General features: G+C 49.3%; 8 protein-coding genes across 8 annotated transcripts; 5 read left to right on the top strand and 3 right to left on the bottom strand.

Annotated features, from left to right (window-relative positions):
* Position 1: 1 nt before the first annotated feature.
* BX661DRAFT_31979 (uncharacterized protein) lies at positions 2–514 on the bottom strand. The gene has a single exon (XM_051539066.1). It carries the CDS (start codon positions 402–404, stop codon positions 72–74), a length of 333 nt encoding a protein of 110 aa, XP_051390919.1. The 5' UTR covers positions 405–514; the 3' UTR covers positions 2–71.
* BX661DRAFT_183711 (Non-repetitive/WGA-negative nucleoporin C-terminal-domain-containing protein) lies at positions 468–4,895 on the top strand. The gene is given in 11 exon segments (XM_051536284.1): positions 468–1,067; positions 1,169–1,321; positions 1,333–1,571; positions 1,600–1,762; positions 1,786–1,984; positions 2,014–2,388; positions 2,502–3,321; positions 3,334–3,718; positions 3,736–4,388; positions 4,409–4,685; positions 4,724–4,895. 11 exon segments carry the CDS (start codon positions 893–895, stop codon positions 4,846–4,848), a joined length of 3,564 nt encoding a protein of 1,187 aa, XP_051390920.1. The 5' UTR covers positions 468–892; the 3' UTR covers positions 4,849–4,895.
* A 582-nt stretch (positions 4,896–5,477) lies between these two features.
* Positions 5,478–6,207, top strand: BX661DRAFT_183712 (uncharacterized protein). Its single transcript, XM_051536285.1, has 2 exons — positions 5,478–5,739; positions 5,769–6,207. The coding sequence occupies exons 1-2, from the start codon at positions 5,586–5,588 to the stop codon at positions 6,122–6,124; spliced, it is 510 nt and encodes a 169-aa protein (XP_051390921.1). The 5' UTR covers positions 5,478–5,585; the 3' UTR covers positions 6,125–6,207.
* A 632-nt stretch (positions 6,208–6,839) lies between these two features.
* On the bottom strand, positions 6,840–7,964 carry BX661DRAFT_183713 (uncharacterized protein; the record flags this gene model as incomplete). The annotated part of the gene is made up of 2 exons (XM_051536286.1): positions 6,840–7,658; positions 7,715–7,964. Coding segments are annotated over 2 exons (1,017 nt in total), but the record flags the coding sequence as incomplete, so codon positions are not given.
* A 359-nt stretch (positions 7,965–8,323) lies between these two features.
* Positions 8,324–11,059, top strand: BX661DRAFT_183714 (P-loop containing nucleoside triphosphate hydrolase protein). Its single transcript, XM_051536287.1, has 4 exons — positions 8,324–8,557; positions 8,599–9,363; positions 9,393–10,118; positions 10,184–11,059. Exons 1-4 carry the CDS (start codon positions 8,498–8,500, stop codon positions 10,997–10,999), a joined length of 2,367 nt encoding a protein of 788 aa, XP_051390923.1. The 5' UTR covers positions 8,324–8,497; the 3' UTR covers positions 11,000–11,059.
* A 2,710-nt stretch (positions 11,060–13,769) lies between these two features.
* On the top strand, positions 13,770–14,674 carry BX661DRAFT_171553 (uncharacterized protein; the record flags this gene model as incomplete). The annotated part of the gene is made up of 3 exons (XM_051533714.1): positions 13,770–13,848; positions 13,919–14,195; positions 14,368–14,674. The coding sequence occupies 3 exons, from the start codon at positions 13,770–13,772 to the stop codon at positions 14,672–14,674; spliced, it is 663 nt and encodes a 220-aa protein (XP_051390924.1).
* A 1,227-nt stretch (positions 14,675–15,901) lies between these two features.
* On the top strand, positions 15,902–16,625 carry BX661DRAFT_171554 (uncharacterized protein; the record flags this gene model as incomplete). The annotated part of the gene is made up of 3 exons (XM_051533715.1): positions 15,902–15,934; positions 16,002–16,080; positions 16,117–16,625. The coding sequence occupies 3 exons, from the start codon at positions 15,902–15,904 to the stop codon at positions 16,623–16,625; spliced, it is 621 nt and encodes a 206-aa protein (XP_051390925.1).
* A 541-nt stretch (positions 16,626–17,166) lies between these two features.
* BX661DRAFT_198887 (ras guanine nucleotide exchange factor domain-containing protein) lies at positions 17,167–19,829 on the bottom strand (the record flags this gene model as incomplete). The annotated part of the gene is made up of 5 exons (XM_051538276.1): positions 17,167–18,430; positions 18,468–18,501; positions 18,584–18,757; positions 18,847–19,484; positions 19,801–19,829. The coding sequence occupies 5 exons, from the start codon at positions 19,827–19,829 to the stop codon at positions 17,167–17,169; spliced, it is 2,139 nt and encodes a 712-aa protein (XP_051390926.1).
* Positions 19,830–19,924: the final 95 nt, after the last annotated feature.

Consider the following 19,924-nt stretch of genomic DNA (forward strand, 5'->3'; position numbering starts at 1 on the left):
CTGCGCAAGATCAGCCACAGCGTCGTTCACAGCACTCTGGTGCTCCTCGTATCCCTTTGCCTCGGACTCTCTCAGCTGCCTCCTTGCTGCTGCTGCTGCTCCTCCGTCAGCTCCGCCGGCTTTCCGACACCGCGCAATACCTCACTTACGCCACAGTCCTGCGCTGCTCGGTCCAGCTCCATGCGCACGGCTTTGCGGCCGGCGCTGTGTTTTGTTGAGAGGGACTTGAGAACGTCTCTTTGCTTTTTCTTTTGGAGAACGGGGGTGGCCTTTTTGATCACCATTTTCTTGTGCTGCTGTGGTGGTTTGGTCGATGACTGGACGAGCTTACGCTTGAGTGCTGTCTTTTTGACTGTTTGCTGCTGCTGCTGCGGCTGCTTCTGCTTTGTGGTGCGACCGGCCATTTTCAATATAATATAATTTTGTAGATATATAGTAGTTTTTTTACTATGTAACAAGTTGCAATATGTGAGATGAGAGAGAGAGGATGAAGATGAAAGAGAAAAAAACAAGGGTATTTTTCTTCTATTTTTTTCTTTTTTTTCTTGGGTGGTCGAGCCGAGCCGTTTGCAGGCTTGTCGCGTTCACACTACATAAAATAAATGCGCGCGTGGGATTAAAAAAGAATGCTGAGAATAAATGCTTTTTTCCCTCTTTTTTTCTCGCGCACAATATATTTAAGCATTTAAGGGAGGTAAACGTTTTTTCTACTCTTATTTTTTTTTCCTTTGAATTTTAGATTTTTTTCTTAAAATCAAATTTTTAAAAAACAACACCCCTTCAAACTCCTTTCCTTTTTTTGTTTACATTACCTTTTATACATATATTTTTCCACTTCAATCAACCATTTAAACACTCAATCAAACCCAGTTTTTTTATAATTAAAAATAATATGGCTACGAACAATATTGGCACCTCCAACACAATAGGTTCAAACACAGTAGCCAGTGCTAATTCAGCTGACGGCTGTGGCCCTGTGGTCACTCCGATACAGCAAGCGGCAAAACTGGTTGAGAGCAACATACAATCCGACAGCAAGTTTCCGGCGCTTTCGGAGCTTTTGCAGGGTAAGAGGAGAAAAAATATAACTGGATAAAACATTTAATTCAAGCCCTTATTTGAAAAAAAACTAATTTCTTGTCCACCGCTTATAATTATTCTTTTTTAGGTTCGTCATCCGGCGACTACGAGACGCCGCTCCCGGCAGACTGGCAGATCGTCGGCAAGCAGCGGCTGATTCCGCTGCCGGATGCGCTGTTTGAGCAGTACGACCTCCTGGAGTGCCGGTGCTTCATGGGGCTGTTCCCGAGATCCAGCGCGCGTGGATCACAGTGGACCACCGGCTCTTCCTGTGGAACTACCAGGACGAAACAGACTTCTACTCGTTCGAGGACCAGGATCAGATCATCGTCAGCGTGGCACTGGTGCGGCCGCGCAAGGGCGTCTTTGTCGACACTATCGAGCACGTTTTGGTCGTAGCCACGCCGCTCGAGGTGTTCCTGCTGGGCGTCGGGTACTCGGCGGCAGGCAGCAAGGGCGGCAGCGTGACGCTGTACGCCACGCAGATCAGCGTGCCCGCGACGGCGTGGCAATGACCAGCATCGTGGGCACGGCGACGGCCGCGTGTTTATGGGCGGCAACGACGGCGCGCTGTACGAGTTCGCGTACCAGGCGGAGGATGGCTGGCTCAGCAAAAAGGCGCGCAAGATCAACCTGACGGCCACCTTGGCGTCGTACTTCATCCCAACATTCCTCGGGCGTCGTACGGCCGCACCGCACCGGCAGTGGCTATGGCGGCCGACGCACAGCGCCAGCTGTTGTACGTGCTGGCGCAGGACGCGTCAATCCGCGTCTATTGGCTGGGCGCGCACGGCAGCGAATTCCACCTGGCACACCACCACCGCACCGTGGCCAACGCAGCAGCGCTGCTGTGCCCGCAGTTCAACGAGGCACCCGACAGCTTTGCACTTGTGTCGATCCATGTGTGCCCGCCGGCGACGGCCGCGCGCTCAGCCTGGTGGCCATCACAGGCGGCGGCGCGCGCCTGTACTTCTCGACAGAGCGACGCATGCAGCGGTTTTATGACGCGCCGTCGGTCCAGCACCAGCAGCAGCAGCCCGAGGTGTTTGAGCTCGTGCACGTGCGGCTGCCGCCCGACACACAACCGGCGCTGGGCCGCATGCTGCCGAACGCTGCGCGCCCCAGCCTGCGCGTGCACACGGCGTTCTACGCGGCGGGCACGGTGCTGCTGGCGCACACGTGGAGCGAGGACCACGACTCTATCCTGGCCGCCGCCCCGGCGTGCGCGCCGATCCTGGCGCGGATGGCCAGACAGCCGCGCGCCTCGCTGACTGAGTACTCGTCAGCGTCGCGCATCGAGGGCCGCACGTGGGCGATCGCCGAAATCAGCAGCGGCAGCGGGCCGAGGCACTGGACGATCTGGCGACCACATCAGCCGACCCGCTGCGGCGATTTGCCGTTCTGACCAACGCCGGCGTCAGCATTGTCGAAAAGCAGCGGCCCGTCGACATGTTCCGCCAGCTGCTGTGCTCGCCGCAGCAGCTGGACGTGCGCGACTTCGTCACTGCTTATGGGCTCGTCGAAACGTGCGCCATGTGTCTGACGCTGCTGTGCTCAGAGAGCGCCGCCGCCGGTGGGCTGCAGATGGACGTGGCGGCGGGGGCGCGCAGGTTCTTCTTTGAGCTCGGCGGCGTGCCGCACCGGGCAGGCGACAGTGCTGGCGCGTTCGGTGCGTTCGAGCAGCGCATTGTGCTGAGCGGGCGGCACGACGGGCTGGCGCTGTTCCTAGCCAGGGCGCTGCACCCGCTGTGGACGCAGCCGGCAACGGTGCTGAAGAAGGACCAACAGGGCGGTGCGCGGCTGCACGTGGGTGTTGGCTCGGCGCTGCTGATGGACGTGCAGGACCGGCTGCGGCGGCTGCAGCACTTTATCAACAACAACCAGCGCTTTGTGCCCGACCAAATCAACCAGATGCCCGTTGGGTCTTCTTCAGCCTCGGGAGGCGACACGGCGGCCGAGTGCTGGCGCGCAGAGGCCGTGTCGCTTGGCGCACTGTACGAGCTCGTTGTGCGCTCGGTCGAGGCCATCTCGTTCCTGCTACTCATGTCCGACTTTAACCTGCCGGCGATCACAGGTGGCCTGCCGGCTGCGTCCGCGCAGGCGCAGAGGCTGCCGCAGCTGGCGATGCCGTTCAACCAGTTGGTGTGCACAACCGAGGGCCAGCAGTCGTGCCGCGACCTGATTCTCACGCTGATCAGCTCTCAGCTGCGCCAGAACATTACCATCGACAGCATTAGCGACGTACTAAGCAAGCGCTGTGCGTCACTGTTCTCCTCTGCGCATGTTGCTTTGTACAAGGCGCTGGAGTCGCTTAAGCTGGCCAAGGAGACGCAGGAGGGGTCGCAGGTGGCGGATCTGTGCGCCGACGCGCTGCATCTTTTGGTGCCGATTGCCGGGTCGCTTGGCGTCGACCAGCTGGGTGAGATTTGCGGGACGCTGGAGGCCCTCGGCCAGTACACTGCGCTGGTGTCGCTGGCGCTGGCATGCGCTGAGCAGAGCGACCCAAGGGACGACGCCGTGGCATTCTGGCAGGACGGGGCGCCCGCCGGGGATGCGCGCGAGGCGACGTATGCTAAGCGCATGGCCTGCTACCGCTGCATCATCGATATGCTGGCGAAACACCCGAGCATATCCTTGCGTCGGCGAACACTGTAGCAGCGGGCGGAGTCGATGGGCTGTTTCAGTTCGCGCTGTTTGATTGGCTGTTGGAGACCGACCGCGTCTCGGTTCTTTTCCAAATGAACCCGATGTTTGTCGAGCAGTATCTCTTGGTGGAGCCGCAGTCTGTAGAGAAGGGCGATATGCTGTGGCACTTTTATATCCACCAGGGCCGGTTCGGGAGAGCCGCAGTGGTGCAGCGGCATATGGCGGCGGTTATGGATTTGTCGCTGGAGAAGCGCCTGGAATACTTGTCCTTGTCGATCAGTAATGCCAAGATTGCGCTGGACCGCGGAAACACCAGTGGCGATGCGGACCAGGAGGCGGCGGCGGCAGAGGATGAGGGCTTGGCAGCAGTGCTGCGGGACACGGAGGATCAACTAGAAGTCGCCCAGGTGCAGCTAGAGATCCAGCAGCAGCTGCGCACCAGCACATACTCTGTGCCAGTGCAGGCGCTTAACGACAAACTCTATACGCTCTCTGAGCTCTACGAGGAGTTTGCGCAGCCGCATAAAATGTACGAAGCGATCCTGTACATACTCAAGGCAGCCAACCATGACGATGCGGAGCTGGTGCAGGGTACATGGCAGGTGATTCTGCGCACGGCTGCGGATGGGTCTCCGGCAGGGTTATTGGCGGCAGCGTCGAAGGTTACGGCGCTCGGACGGAGGTGTATCCGTCGGCAGCGGCGTTCCCCGTGGCGGTTGTGGCGCGGTTACTTGTTGATCTCAGCGTGGAGCGCCAGGGTGAGTATTCCCGAGGATTTGTCTCGGATTGTTTGCTGAAGGCGTTGGTGCCGCATTGGGCGGTATTTGATGCATTACAGACGGTGTTTGCTACAGTCGCGGCTGCTAAGGAGGAAGGCCTCGTGGTAGAGTTGGTTGTTGGTGAAATTGCCTGGTGTGTGGGTGATTGGATCAAGGGGTTGCAAGGAAACGATATTGGCGGTATAATGATGAGGTGGAGGGTGGACTGAGGGACGGAGGGATGCCGCTGGTGGCTGTAGATGAGGCCCTGAGCCAGCATATTGTTAATGCTCAGTTGCGGAATCAAACACAGATTAAACAGGAACTGCAATTGGTTCAAGAATCTCTGAGACAAATGTTTTAACAAAATTTTTTCTTTGAATTGAATTAATAACATTTATTTATTTATTTTTTGTTGGGTTGGATTGGATTGGATTGTCGCGATAGATGTACATGAACATGAAGCAATATTCATACATTTTATTCCACTCAATATCTCCAACATAAATCCTACCATTACATTACATTAGTTTATTCATTTCATCATTCTTTTTTCCCAGAAAAAAAGAAAAAGAAAAAGTATTGGTTGATGGCGACCAATTGATTGGCCAGTATTAGCTGCTCCAGCCAAACACAATCATCATAATCCATATAGTGACCAAGCCACTTTATATATTTCATATTTACCTTTTCCAGTGCATAGATAGCACATATATTCAATACACTTTTATACATAGCATATACACTACACGTTTACAGAATGTCTCTCTCAGAATTCAGCAGATCTTTACTTTCAAACTTGATTTGATAATTCATTCTATTTCTATTTCTGGTACTCCACTCATCAATAATCAGGTTTATTCGCCGATATGTTAATTTTTTGTATCATTACATCCAAATTCGGCTATTTTCACTTTGTCAATCAACTTTTGCAATAATTTTTCTGTTTAGCTGCGAGAAAGAATAATAGTTTAAAATTGGCTTTGCTCTGGTGCGTACACGAGTGTTTTTCTTCTCCATTACACTGTTGTTTTTCCTTTTAGCTTAAATACTTTCCACTATTAAACCATTTCCTTTATTCTGCTACCATTTTTATTTGTAATGCAACTCAAGTCAGTTTTACTCCAGGCTTTGCTCGTCGGCTCGACAGTTTTCTCCTCTGCCAACGCTGCTGATATTGACTGGGATAGTCAGTGTGCACTAGCTGGAGTCGCCTACAATTGGTCAACTTTCAGTTATAATATGATTATTAAACGTCAGGTTATAGCAGCTATGCTGGCCAAGAAGCCTACAACAAAGTAACTGTTTTGGTTAACGCAGCAGGTTTTACTTCTGAGCCCAATATTCAGCTTTTTAATCAAGTCATTGCAATTACTGGAACCGCTTATATGGATTCAATCTTTTCTACTGTTTTTATTGCTTATGCGAAAATTGCCACCTGCAATCCTTATATTTCAGAAGTTGCTTCGACTAAGACAGACACCGAGGCCGAAGGCTCTACCGAGACCGAGAGCTCCACTGAGAGTGAGAGCTCCACCGAGACTGAAGGTTCCACTGAGACCGAGACCGACCCTGTGTACAAGTGCTCGGAGGTTACTATCACGTACACCAGACCGCGCGTTCACACTAGTTTTGTGTAGACCCAGCACAGCATATTCAACCTTTATCATTTTTTCACGTATACTTAATACAAGTTGCATGCGCTTATAAATTCTAAGTATTATATTGTTACGCAGCCCAAGGATATGGAGGTAGGCGCTGAGGGAAAAATCATGAGACAGATTCCTACCAGCTTGCTGATAGATCTGATATTGACCAAATTACAGGGGACTAAATCAGACGCCACTGTTGACATCCAGATACACTGTCTGTCTCAAGATAGATGCGCTGAGCGCATAAATACAGATACACCAATAATGCCATATCAGAGACCCGGGCTACGTTCATAAGGACCAGTTCTCGCGAACGGAGTACACAACTGCCGGTGTGTGCCACAAAGACATTGAGATACATATATAAGATGGGGTCGGCGATATCAGCACTTTAGGAACACTAGTAATAAAACACTTTATAATTTAATACGTATCCATTTAATACGTATCCATTTAACGCTATTGTAATAGTGCTCCCCACACACCCCCTTTTACATAACAATATAACATAAAGTTAATGTAAATGTAATCGTCTAAAACATTTAAAATAATGATCTGGAGTAGAGTGCATTTGCGTTTCATATGGATTGCAGGATCCCAGCTGTCACAAAATGCATTACAGGTAAAGCTGCATGTCAGATGTTTCAAAAAGCAAACAAAAAGCTGGCAAATTTCAGAACTCTCAAGAAAACAACAGGAAGGTCGCTAATATTCTTTTGTAAATTTAAAAAAAACTGAAAATTAATGAAAAGTATTTATTCCATATCGGAAATGTCAAAGTCGATCAAATCATTGATTCCGATTTCAAAGTCTTCCAATTCGACTTTTTTCGGTGCAGAAATGGAAGGCGCGGAAGCAGGAGGTGGTGGCGGTGGCGGAATCACTCTAGCAGGAGACCGGGAATCAACCTCCATATGTGTATCCTTTCTCTCTATAGCAGCATTGGATGACCCAACGCCCAGATCTTTCCGGGTCGCACTCACCATATCATCCCTGGCCTCTACAAACACGCTCTTCATGACGGGCCTCTCCCGTTCTCCAGAAGCCCGCTTCGCTGTATCCACCGCCAAAGCCGCCAAATCGGCAAGCCCCTTCGCAAACATCATTAAATCCTGTGCCGAGGGGACAGTAGCCGGTGTGGAAATGGGCAGCGGTTTTGATCCAAAAGACTGTCGACAATTATCATTTTCTTCATTTGGCCTCATGTGGATGCCAGCGGCCGCCGCAGTCATTCGATCTAGATTGTCCTGGTGTACTACCTGGCTCATATGGAATCCAAACAAGCTGCGGCTCCTGCGCTCACTGCCATTTGGTCGATCGTACGGCTTTCTATCCTGGTCTATGTGGGGAGACTTTATCGTCATGCCCTGATCTTTTCTTTTTCTGTCCCGCCTTTGCTGGTAATTATGGTGGTGCTGCTCCTGTCGCCGGTGTTTGTGATGTTGCTGGTGTTGCTGCTGACTTGAGCTACGGGTAATATCCAGTGCTGCTGGCCGTGCTGTTCCCCATATGGATATTCCGACTGCAAGGTTGGATTTGCGCCTGAGCTGCCGGCTATTTCAAATCCTGTTGCCGTACTGGTTCGGAGAGGCTCCTCTGACACTTTGCCCTTTGATTTGCCAACAATGGATATGCCTTCGCTTGGTGTGCGCTGCTGCTGCTGGTGATGGTGTTGGTGTTGATGACTATGAGGCTGCTGCTTCTGATATTGCGGTTGTTGGGTTTGCTGATGTTGATTATGTGCTTGTTGGTTAGCCCTGCTATCTTTATATCCAGCGTCTTGGCCTTTGCTTTTGTTCTGTGTTGACCACGTTTGCTGCCACCCATTCTGGATAAATTGAAAATATAAAGTTTAAAGAAAATTAATGAAATGAAATGCAACAAATGGAAGAAGAAAGAACATTGGTGCAGGCTTCAAACAAAAAACTCGAGTTTTTGTTTGAAGACAAAGCGAGAAATATCTCGCCAGTTGCAGTTGTGCTTTTACTGCTTGCTTCCAAGGATGAGGACGCATTCAATTTTATTTATTGTGCGGGAGATCAAATGATCACTAGGTAATTAATCAAATAAATCACATCCTTCGCTTGAGGTTTCGCTCGCTGTATTTTTTTTTGCGCAGCAGATTTTGGACAGTTGCTTAAAACCGTTGCGGTCAAATTTCAAACCTTAAATACACTTCTCTTTCTCTGCTTATTTACTTTTATTGTAAACTTTTTGTATTGCTCTCGCAACCTGCTTCATTTCTCATTTCTCATTTATCTATATAAAATAATATTTTTCACTCCCTCATTCCCCCTTCAGCAGCGCGTTTATTTATTCACCTACTAGCCACAAATTCAGCATTACTCTTTTTTCTTTAAAATGAGCGGATCTGTTGTATATGCATCTCAAATTTCCAACAAAAAACTATGCAAACCCTTTGTTTCACCATCTAGGGACAAACCCATTTCCATATCCACTAGATCATCAGCACGGCCAACGCACTCAAACGACCTATTGCTCGCCCGTTGGGCACGACGTCCAAGCGGCTGCGGATCCGCAGCAACAACGACGACGACGACGACGATGATGCAGAGAAGCGGGAGGACGCCATCTTGCTTCCAGGAGTTAACTACAATGGCATGTCGAAGAGTGTGTTTAAACCGTTTAGACCGCCCACCAAAATAAGAAAGGATGGTGACGAGGAAGACGCAGATGAAGCGATAGCTGACCAGAGCAGCGCAGATGGCAAGCTTGCTTTTCGGCCGTTAGGCATGCGTCGCCGGCTGAATATCATCCGTGGACCGCGGTACAACCCTGATACAGATGACGCTGTCGTGCTGTTCCGTCCCGAGGATGTACTATCACCCGTGCCGCCATCGCCATCGTCTACAAGCTCTGGGACTGCGCAGGCAGTGGTTCCTGTGGCCAGCAAAAAGAGGACACTGAAGGAGATCCTGGGCTGTGGCGGCTCCAGCGGTCCCGAGGAAGGCAAGCTGGTTGCTGTTGTCGTCGACCCTGTGCTCGGGCGCAAGCTGCGTCCACATCAGGTCGATGGCGTCAAGTTTCTGTACAACTGCATCACTGGGTCCATATACCCCAACGCGTTTGGCTGCATCATGGCTGACGAGATGGGACTGGGCAAGACGCTGCAGTGCATCGCTCTGCTCTGGACGCTACTCCAGCAGTCACCCATAGCGGGAAAGCCCATCATTGAGAAGTGCATTGTGGCGTGCCCCTCGAGCCTCGTAAAGAACTGGGCAACGAAATAGTTAAGTGGCTTGGATCCACAAAAATCTCGCCCTTGGCCTGCGACAACAAGGGCACAAAGGACAAGGTCACCGCCAGTCTGCGCGCGTTCATGTCTGCCAGGGGTCGCCGCGTCATTCACCCGGTGCTGATCATTTCGTACGAGTCGCTACGCATATACAAGGACATTCTGAGCGCCTCGCCAATCGGCTTGCTGATGTGTGACGAGGGCCATCGGCTGAAGAACTCCGATTCACAGACCTTCCAGGCGCTTAACGAGCTGCAGATCCAGAGGCGCATCATTCTTTCGGGAACACCCATTCAGAATGACCTGTCGGAATACTTTTCGCTGTTGAACTTTACCAATCCTGGCCTGCTAGGCGACACACAAGAGTTCCGTAAAAAGTACGAGATTCCGATTATGCATGGCCGCGACTCCATGGCTACTGAGGCTGAGCAGAGGCGGGGTGACGAGGTTCTTTCCCAGCTCAACGCCATTGCCAGCCGCGTCATCATCCGGCGTACGAACAACCTACTGTCCAAGTACCTGCCCATCAAGTACGAGCACGTTGTTTTCTGCCCTCTGACGGAACTCCAGACCGATCTGTACGAGCTGTTTCTCAAGTCCAAGGATGCCAAGGCGGCGATCGGCGAGGGCGGCAAGTGCTCGCTGCAGACTATCATCAGCCTAGGCAAGCTGTGCAACCACCCGAGCCTTCTCGACATTCGTGCCTCTGTCGACGGATACGAAAAGGTCACTCCCCCAGCCTACTTTAGCGACAGAATGGACAGGGATTCTAGCGGAATGGCAGGCAGCAGAGGCGCGCACCGGTCAGCTACGCTGCGTCGGACTCGCGCTCTGCGGGCGACCGGCCATTCCATCCGAAGTGGTCGAGCAAGATGGCCATGCTCGACCGCATGCTGCAGCAGATCCACAAGGGCAAAGAGAAAGACAAGATTGTTCTGATTTCAAACTACACCCAGACTCTGGATCTGTTTGAGGGGCTCTGCCAGGCACGCAACTTTGGCCACTACCGCTTGGACGGCACTATGACGATCAGCAAGCGACAGACCATTGTGGACCGCTTTAACGACCCGTCAGACCCGGCATTTGTTTTTCTCTTAAGCTCAAAGGCCGGTGGCTGCGGTATTAACTTGGTTGGCGCTAACCGCCTGGTTCTCTTTGACAGCAGCTTCAACCCCGCCGAGAACCTGCAGGCCTGCGGCCGCATCTGGCGCGACGGCCAGAAAAAGCCCTGCTACATTTATACGTTTGTGACGACGGGCACAGTGGAGGAAAAGATCTTTCAGAGACAATCGTATAAGACCTCCTTGTCCACTTGCGTGATTGACGAGCAGGAGAATGTCGAGAGGCACTTTTCGAGGCAAGAGATGAAGCAGCTGTTCCAGGCCAAGTTGAGAGGCACGACCGCATGCGAGACGCACGACCAATTCAAGTGCAGGAGGTGCGTCAAGGGCCATCAAGCGATAAAGGCCACCGAGCCGATGGATTTCGCCGACCACAACTCGTGGGACCATTTTAGCTTTAACGACTGTCACAAGTTGCAGGACCAGCTGCTGAAGAGCTGCATGGGCAAGGACGTGTCTTTTGTGTTTCAGTACAAGAGTCATTGAATGTTTTACTATTTAATTACGACAATACTTATATTTTTATAATATGCCTCTCATACCCCCCTTCAAAAAAGCACCATTTACATTTTTATACATATTCAAGAAAATGGGCATGTTTATTGGGCTCTGTTAATTCCTGAGCATTCAGTGAAACCACACGGTGATTAATAACTAAATATATATTAAAAAATATATTATACGCGCAAAGCTCAAGCATAATACTACAAAACAATACATACTACGAGGGAAATAATCCTTCCCATGTCTTGACTACAAGTTGATTTCTGTAGAGCTTTTTGAAGTCGTACATGCCATTTGTGGTCGGAAGCCAGATTTTAGCAATATCCTCGGGTGTTTGATACTGTCATCTCTGGGCAGAAAATTAAGCAAGGGTCAGCGACAGGTTCTCCTTTGCATGCTTTTTGTCGTGTTCCGCTTTTAATGGTTGAGCCTGCCTTGCTCTGCTAGTCTGTGGCATTGTTAATATAATTCTGGCTAATCTTTTGGGATCCACTGCTTCATTATTATAATAAATCAAATGGACATAGTTGGAAATTTTCTCAACTTAGAGTTTCTTTTATTGAGTTGCCTACAGTCTTGTAGACCTGCTTTATTGTGACGTCGTCATCAAAGCTCAGGCCCAGCTGATACAGGTGATTCCACTAAACGAAATATACATGAATATATTTTTTAGTATTATAGTGCTGCTAAAATGATAGATATGATATTTCGAATTGAAGAGAAGTGAGAATATGGGAAATGGCCAAAATGTTTTCTACAATTCGGATAAATTCCTGGTGCTATACCCATGCCAAATACAATGTATGTTTAGCTTTAGAAAATATCTGCAATATTCATTTGACAAACTTTAAATCAACCGCCAGCAGTAGTCTTATTCTTTTTAGCTGCTTTTTTATGGGAATCGAAATACTCACCCCTATTTTGTCAAAAGCGCGCGCAAATATTTATTTTGCAGATATTTATGCGTAAAGAATTCTGCTTTCAGCATAAAAACCGACTGCTAGATCTTGCGACAAAAGACGGTAAATAGATTACTTGTATCCAGTCTTTTTAAAAATAAATATGTAGTTGCTATAAATAAAGGCAAATACTTTTTTCATTTTGATAAGCATGGATAAGCCAATATTTTTTGTTTGATTCCCAGTGTTACGCAGCCCGAGGATATGGAGGTAGACGCTGAGGGCGAAAATCATGAGACAGATTCTCGTCAGCTCACAGATGGATCTGATATGGGCCAAATCACAGGGGATCAAATTAGGCGCCACAATTGACATCCGGACATACTGCCTGTCCCGAAATGGAGTGCCGGCGCAAGAATACAGACATGCCAATTATGCCATACCAGAGACCCGGGCTACTTTCATAAGGCCAGTTCTCGCAACGGAGCACACGACTGCCAGTGAGTGCCACAAAGACAAGGAGATATATATAAGGCGAGGCCAACGATAATAGCACTTTAGAAACACTAGTAATAAAAACCTTATAGTTTCACACCCATCTTTTTAACACTATCACAGTAGTGCTCCTCACACCCCCTCTTACATAACATCGGGATCTTGTAAATCAAATGGTTTATTAAATTAAATTGCTATTGTGAATAATTGTATTTATTGTTTAGAGAACAGAAGAATGAGCGGACATTGTATAGTACCCTATAGCTCGAATAACTTATTTTAACAATAAATTGCTGGTTAATTATTAGCTTCACTTCGTTCTATTCTAGGACTAAAGTCTACCAATTAACCAACCTACATTTATATTGTAGGTATTCCAGGGCTGAGCGCAGCAGGCATAATTGCATTTTCATTTTTTATTTACACAGCGATACAATGCACAATTGGTCTTTTTTGTCTTGTTAGTGCATAGCACTCATAATATAATACATATACACATACACTTCGCGTTCGCAAATTCCGGATTCCAATACCTATCAAGAATGTCTCTTTTGCAATACTTTTTTGCTTCTGAAATTTAACAATCCTGGATTGCTGGTGGACAAGCACAATTTTTGTAAAGATAAAAGTATATAAAAACCGAATCATACAGGGCCGCAATTCTGTGGTCACTGAGTCCGAGCAGAAGCTGAAGAAAGCGAACAAGATGTCTTTGCGGCTTAAACCCATTGCCAACCGTGGTACCACCCAACACACAATCAATATATTTTCAAGTACCGTGAACGAATGTACTGGAATGTGTATCTTATTCCAAAAAAATATGTGTCAAAGCATCTAATTATGATGCGACGCTGAGATTGTGAAAATGTGTTCCCAGTCCGTTTTTGCAATAGGCAAGATGCACAGAAAATAGAGCGCACAAATTATGCATTAGTAAGCAGGCCCAGATCAGGAAACCATTAGGTAAACCAATAAGCGTATTTGTCAGAAATAAAACATTGTAAGATGTGGATAACACCTGACAAGTGCAGATTATTTCCAATGTGAAAGTTCGCATTTACAAAACGCAAGCCCCACGTATTTTAGCACTTGTAAAAAAGCAAGTTTGAACCCCTTTTTGTAAACTCGATTGATATTAGATTGTATGTGCTTTGCCATTTACTTTTTTCTGACACTTTTTCACATCCCTCATTAAAAAACTAGTCTGGATAATTGATAGTGTCAAATTCTATATAAACGCCCCTGAAATCTTCAACTTCTCATAGGTGTTCTTATCACTATCATTTGTCTTGTAATTCCCTTATCTTTATTCAACTACGCACATCAGCAGTAGCAGCAGCAGCAGAAAAAACTAAACCATGACCAAATTGATTTCAATCGTCGGAGCTACCGCCTTCAGGGCGGCAGCGTTCTTAAGGCACTCTATGCCACCGGCAAGTATAAGAGTCGCGCTCTCACTCGCAATCCCAATAGTGATGCGGCCAAAACCCTTCTGAAAAATACCCAGATATTGAGCTGGTAAAGGCTGACGCCGACGATACCGCTCCATTGCGCCAAGCATTCCGGGGCGCAGACATTGTTTTTGGTATGACGCAGGCCAATATGATGGCCAAGGAGCAAGACCCCACTCGCAACGAAGAGTACGAGCACGGTAAGGCCATCATCGATTCTGTTATTTCCGAGGGCGTTAATTCTCTGGTTTTCAGCACTCTCGACTCTATGAATACAGACTCTGGCGGCAAGTACCCAGGCGTTAAGCATTTTGAGAGCAAGTACAAGGCTGGGTAGTATCTGTTGAGCAAGTCGGATCAGATCCGCGGGTATTTTGTCAACGCTGGCCTCTATATGGAGAACTTTGTGCGCTTCTCGCGTCTTTCGCCAGAGGACGGTAAGACCGTCGAGTTTACGTTCCCGCTGAAGCCCACCACCCAGGTGCCGCTGTGTCGCACATTCTAGACCACCCGAGGAGAACCTTAGCAAGGTCAGGGAGGTCAGCGGCGGCTACTACGAGGCTCAGGAAATTGTCAGTGCTTTAACTGAGGCTACTGGAATTCCGGCCCGCTACGTTCAGCTGCCATACGAGTATCTCGGTGTGGAGGAGGCAGTTCAGATGTTCAAGGGTATTGACGCCTTTGGGTCCTTCAATGGCAGAGCTGAGTTATTGAGCGCAACAAGCTTATTGACTACAAGTTCACCACCCCTGTCGAATTCTGGAAGAACCGCGGATGGACCGGTCCCGCCAAGTAGACAAAAGTTGAACTAGCTGACATTTGTCTGTTTTTATTTCAAATTAAGAGTAAACAAAATATCATCAAAACTCGTGCTTGTTATGATTAGATATGCCACCTTGAATTTTGTTTTGACCGACATTTTGGTGAGTGCAGATATGGAGGACGCGCACTATGTTTTTCTTCGTAAATCAAGTTTGGCTTTTGCAAATGGCAAGCCAAATAAATTATAGACGCTGTAATTGTTTGATTTGATTTTTTTTACATATACTACGTCACTTGTTTTGGATTTCCATCATGAGATCATTTGGAGGTCTTTACAGAAAGAACAAAGGGGATCCATGCATCTGTCCTTGATTTTTTTATGTCAATACGCCCAACAAGCAAGCAAGCAGGCATGCAGACAACACATGCATTTGATGATAGGCGAAAAATATTTAGGCAAATAACTAGGTGTGGTGTGAAGTGAAGAATAGGGCTGGAATGAAGACAATGGCATGTTTCACTGCCCCAAGCGTCAGTCTACTGCCTCCCAAGGAAACATTTTATATTCCAAAAACAGATTACCTATGCTCAGTTCCCAACTCACTTTCTGCGATGCCGCATCTCCATTGTTCGACATATATTATTGAAATTGGGTTGAAGGACAAAGAAAGTCCATACCCATCTCTTTTGCTGCTCTTTCTTTTCATCACCTCACTGTACATTGTCATATTTTCTCTATTTACTTCACACCACTCCTTTCTTTATATATCTAAACATGACCGTCACAACTAGCCCGCACAGCTGCTTCCCAAAGAGTGTATCTTGACAATCCTGGACTACCTTTGGGAAGACGCACAGCTGAACAGGTTCTACGACCGGCGCAGGCAAAAGTTCAAAGACTATGACCAGACACTGGTGCACCAGACCCTGCGTATCCGCAGCATCTCACCACTACACGTATGCCACAACTGGAGGAGCAGCTGCATCTCAAGGTACTTTCGGCACACATTACTGAACATGACTGCCCCACAGCGCGCCCCGCTCCCCCACACAGCAGTACCACACATCGAGCGACTGTATGTCATTCTGAGCAGCACTGTATTGCCGGCAGCAGCCTGCCATTTTCCTTGCCCCGGGTGCACTCGCTCGGCATATGCGTCCTGGACAGCAGCAGGCGTGGTCACCGAGATGCAGAAGTGACGTTTACCGAGGACTTGCCGCAACTGCAGCGCGTGTGGTTTCAGAGCCTTGGCCGGGTCAGCGCAGAGGCAAAAGACATGCTGGCTGGGTTGCGGCAGCGGGGTGCCATGGTATGTGCTGTGCACCTGTGCTTTTCTGGACAGCAGGATGTGCACGCAGTGGGTTTGTGCACGACAGCTGCGAGGGCTCGAGTCACTGTGTCTTGGCCGCATCTCCGGTGCCACGCTGAGTGACCTAATGTACATCTCCGCAGAAAGTAAGCATGTGAAGTACCCTCGCTTACATCGGTTAGTGTTCTCAGTGGATATTCATGCGCACATCTACTCGCGCACGCCCACTCTGCCATCGTCGTTCCCCAGTCTGCAGGAGCTCTACTACGATGATTCGCATGGCGTTCCGCGCGAAGAGTGGCATGCGCCCTTGTTTGATACCCTCATTAAATACTCAGGCCATGAGCTGCGCTACTTGGCCTTCCCCATCGTTTACAACACACAGCGCACAGTGAGCAGCACAAATTGCCCGCGCTTGGTCGAGTTGAGGCACATAAAGTGCTGCTGGGCGACCGGTGCATGGAGCTCTGAGCAAATCGACAGCGACTCGACCCGGGTTCTCCGAGCCATTGGGTCGATTGCCACGCTGAAAAAGTACGTGCACCCGTCGTATATTGCTCGCTTGTCGGCGATTCCTGATGTGATGGAGTGCCGCGGACTGCGATATTTGAATCTGTTTGGCTGGCCGCTGACTGTGGCGGATCTCGCCTGGGTGGTGCAGACGTTTCTGAGCTCACTGTGCTGCGAGTGACTTTGACTGAGCGCACAGACGCCGAGCAATACACAGAATGGTTGAATTGTGTGGAAATGGCGGTGGAATGTTGAAAAGTGTCAAGGTGGGCTTGGCCGATGGCAGCCAGCTGAGCGCCCAGGATATGGAGCACTTGGCTGACTTTATGTGCCAGTTGCAAAGAGGGTGTCAGTTGCGCTGTTTGGCATGGCATATGCGCACATTGCAGCGGCTGTGGCTGCGGATGAGGCACATGTTTTGCAGTCGATAAAGATGACCAACATGGACTTGTCAAATTCTAGGGAAAGCGGCGGCAGCAGCATCACCAGCAGCGGCGCCCATACACCGGCTAACTGGTGGCCAATGGCAACAGCAAATGGCCGGGCAAATGCAGAGACCCGTTTGTCTATGAACAACAGCTGGCATTTGGTCCAGCAGCTGCTGATAGGCGAGTGAGATGGTGGCATTATTATTGGGTTTATACAGAATTCTTTAAAGGTAAATATTACAAGTAACAAAAAATAAGTTTATATATATGTACAAAGCACGCTGGCGCATACTTTTATTTGTCGTGCAAATCCGAGCTATCGCTGTTATTGGCATTATCCATGACCATGCTGCTGTTGACCTTATCATCATGGTTTTCCTTTTCGCCGTTGTCATTCCTCTTGTCCTTCTCATTGTTATCATTTTCAGACTTGGCAAGCGCAATGTCGATCTGACTCTCATTAATACTCGAAGGCTCCCTACCGCGCGACCTCTGCGTACCAGGCAGCAACCTCGTCAACCGCATCGCCGCGCCAGGCACAGACTGGTACCCGCGATTGATACACCCGCCGACCGCTCTCGGCTCCCTCTGCAAGCTCAAATCATAAATGCGATCATCGTCATAGCCCTCGCATTTGTCCCATTCCTCAATCAAGTACTGCTGCAGACCGGGGATGGCCATGGTAAAATTGCCGCTATACTCAATTTGGAACTTTTGCAGCTCCTGGATGATGCTTGAGAGCTTGTAGCACTTCTCAAAATTTATGAGAATCGATGGACTGTGGAGATCGACGTCGCGGCGGGTTGCAAAGAGGGCGCAAGTCTGACCAGTCAGTTGCACCTGAGCCTTGGGCGCGCCATCGCCGTCGCCGTTGCTTTTGTTGTTGCCTGGGCTGGTGCTGTTGATACTGCTTGAGCAGTTGCTGGATGAGCGGTTGTCATCATCAATGGTAGGGAGCTCGTAGCGCCGGTAGGTCGGATTGCCGTCATCGAGAAACGTCAGGTCGGTCAGGTACAGCCCCAGAAAGGGCAGCAGGGGCGGTTGGGACTTGCGTAGCATTTCGCGGTAATTTGCGTAGTTGCGGTCCGGATCCATAGCCTCGTGCAAGCGGCGACCCATGATACCGAATTTACTGGGTAGCAGTGCCCACGTCTTTTTGAGCCGCATTACGGCAGCGCAGTATATCGCTGCCTTGATGGCCATGACAGCATCGTAGTTTTTAAGGGCCAGAAGATGGATGCCCAGCTGGATAAAGTACTTGAGCACACGGCATCGGCGCTCTGGGGTGGGCTCGGAGAGAATGGTTAGGGAGGCCCAGCGGGTGATCTGCGTGCACCATTTGGTCATTTGTCGCACGTTGACGGCCTTGGAGAGGGCACCGTGGCTGAACTCCTTGTTGAGGAGCTCGAAGGGCTGGATCTGGCAGAAACAGCTGCTCTCGATGATTGTCAGCTGGCAGGCAACATCCATCGGGCTGACATGCATGATGTGCGAGATGCGCCGGTACGCCTCAATCGACAGGTCCATGCCGATCGTGGCCATCAACAGGTCGAGATGTCTGGTTCGTCGCTGTTAAATGTATTGGTTGGGCTGACGGTACTTGGCGGAATATTGTCCTCCATCTCACTGCTTGCCCTCCCTTTCCTCGTCGAGTCTACTTTTTGCCTTTTTGTCCTTGTGCGTGCGCTTTCTGAACAGCTTTTTCAAATACCTGGGCGCTCGCTGCGATGTTGCGGAATATTCACGAGCTCTTCGTTGCTGCTGGTCAAGCTGCGCTCATCTGTATACGTGCGCCCACTAAGTCTGTTGTGCACGCTCTCGCGCTCATCGGGCTCTGCCTTCTGATCAGCCAACATGGAGGCGCCAGCGACGGACGGCGGCTCCGCTGATATGGATCTCAGCGCCTTCAGATCAACGTGACTGTATTTCCTCTCGACAAAATGCAAAAACTTTATGCATTCCTTTGCGCTCGACCCATGCCGTGAGGGCAAATATCATTGGCCAAGTACCCGCACAAAAACGGCAAAATCGCTGAATCCATGCACGACCACCAGTACCGCTCGTACCACAGCTTGATCGCCAGGAAGACGCGGTATCGAATCGGGTTCTGTACGCGCTCCTGCCATAGCCGCATTTCCTGCGGTGACATCTTAGTTGCGGGTGCTTCGCGCGCGCGCTCGATCAGGGCCTCGGCCAAATCACATTCGGTGGCAAATGACCGGAAGGTAAGAAAAAATGCATTCGTAAAGTACTCGTTGTGCTGCTGCGCCTGCGTCAGATACATTATGAGCCCTCGCCAGGTACCGTAGCTAATGCGCCCGGCGCTGTTGAGCAGGATGTCGTGCACAGTGTAGGCTTTCTCGGGTGCCGACTGCTGCATTGGCTGTGCGTGGACGGGCTCACCAAATATTTTTGCCAGACGGATATCCCGTAATGGGTTGCCGCCACCACCGCCGCTACCGCCACCAGTGCGGTCGGAACGGCTGAGTTTGAATGTCTCGCCGATGCGCTCGCGTTTGCGTTGTTTGGTTGGCCGTGCGTCGTTGGTTGGCGAGATGGCGAAAATGTGGGATTTTTGAGCAACGGGTGCGATATTGTGGCCGCGAAGACGGCTTAACTTTTCGGTCTTGTGTGTTTCCTTGGTTGAAGTAAAATGCCATATGGTTGTTTTTAATGTGTTAATATATGAATAGAGCTTTATAGCTAAAGAGTATACTGAATCTAATAAAAAAATTAAACCATTTTGATGCTTTTTCTATGTTCTGTAAGAAAAAACCCTCTCATGAAATCATAGAAAAAAGTGAAACCTTTAGTGCTAAATGGATATATTTTTCTTTTTTGGATCAGGGTTCAAGTAACACCCGAAAGCCTGGATAAATAGTGGCAAATTGCGATCACTAACCTTTTCCATGCGCCCAACTGTAGAACGATTGGATCAGAATAATAATGCCTGACATCGGGAGTGTTGCGTCACAACGGATACTCGAGAAAAGTGGTCCTTTTCATTTTAATCTTTTTTGTAAATACTTTTCCAGTTTTTTTGCATTTTGCA

The sequence above is a fragment of the Kickxella alabastrina genome, assembly GCF_025024165.1.
Source record: "Kickxella alabastrina strain RSA 675 chromosome Unknown BX661scaffold_14, whole genome shotgun sequence".
In the NCBI taxonomy this organism is placed as follows: Eukaryota; Fungi; Kickxellomycota; class Kickxellomycetes; order Kickxellales; family Kickxellaceae; genus Kickxella; species Kickxella alabastrina.

Coding starts and splice junctions, on each gene's coding strand:
- BX661DRAFT_31979 (XM_051539066.1), bottom strand. CDS start 404: ATGGCCGGTCGCACCACAAAGCAGAAGCAGCCGCAGCAGCAGCAGCAA.
- BX661DRAFT_183711 (XM_051536284.1), top strand. CDS start 893: ATGGCTACGAACAATATTGGCACCTCCAACACAATAGGTTCAAACACA. Junction 1,572..1,599: donor TGTACGCCACGCAGATCAGC/GTGCCCGCGACG, acceptor GGCAATGACCAG/CATCGTGGGCACGGCGACGG. Junction 4,686..4,723: donor GCAAGGAAACGATATTGGCG/GTATAATGATGA, acceptor TGAGGGACGGAG/GGATGCCGCTGGTGGCTGTA.
- BX661DRAFT_183712 (XM_051536285.1), top strand. CDS start 5,586: ATGCAACTCAAGTCAGTTTTACTCCAGGCTTTGCTCGTCGGCTCGACA. Junction 5,740..5,768: donor TTATAATATGATTATTAAAC/GTCAGGTTATAG, acceptor ATGCTGGCCAAG/AAGCCTACAACAAAGTAACT.
- BX661DRAFT_183714 (XM_051536287.1), top strand. CDS start 8,498: ATGAGCGGATCTGTTGTATATGCATCTCAAATTTCCAACAAAAAACTA. Junction 9,364..9,392: donor TGGCGTGCCCCTCGAGCCTC/GTAAAGAACTGG, acceptor GAAATAGTTAAG/TGGCTTGGATCCACAAAAAT. Junction 10,119..10,183: donor CTGTCGACGGATACGAAAAG/GTCACTCCCCCA, acceptor GGCAGGCAGCAG/AGGCGCGCACCGGTCAGCTA.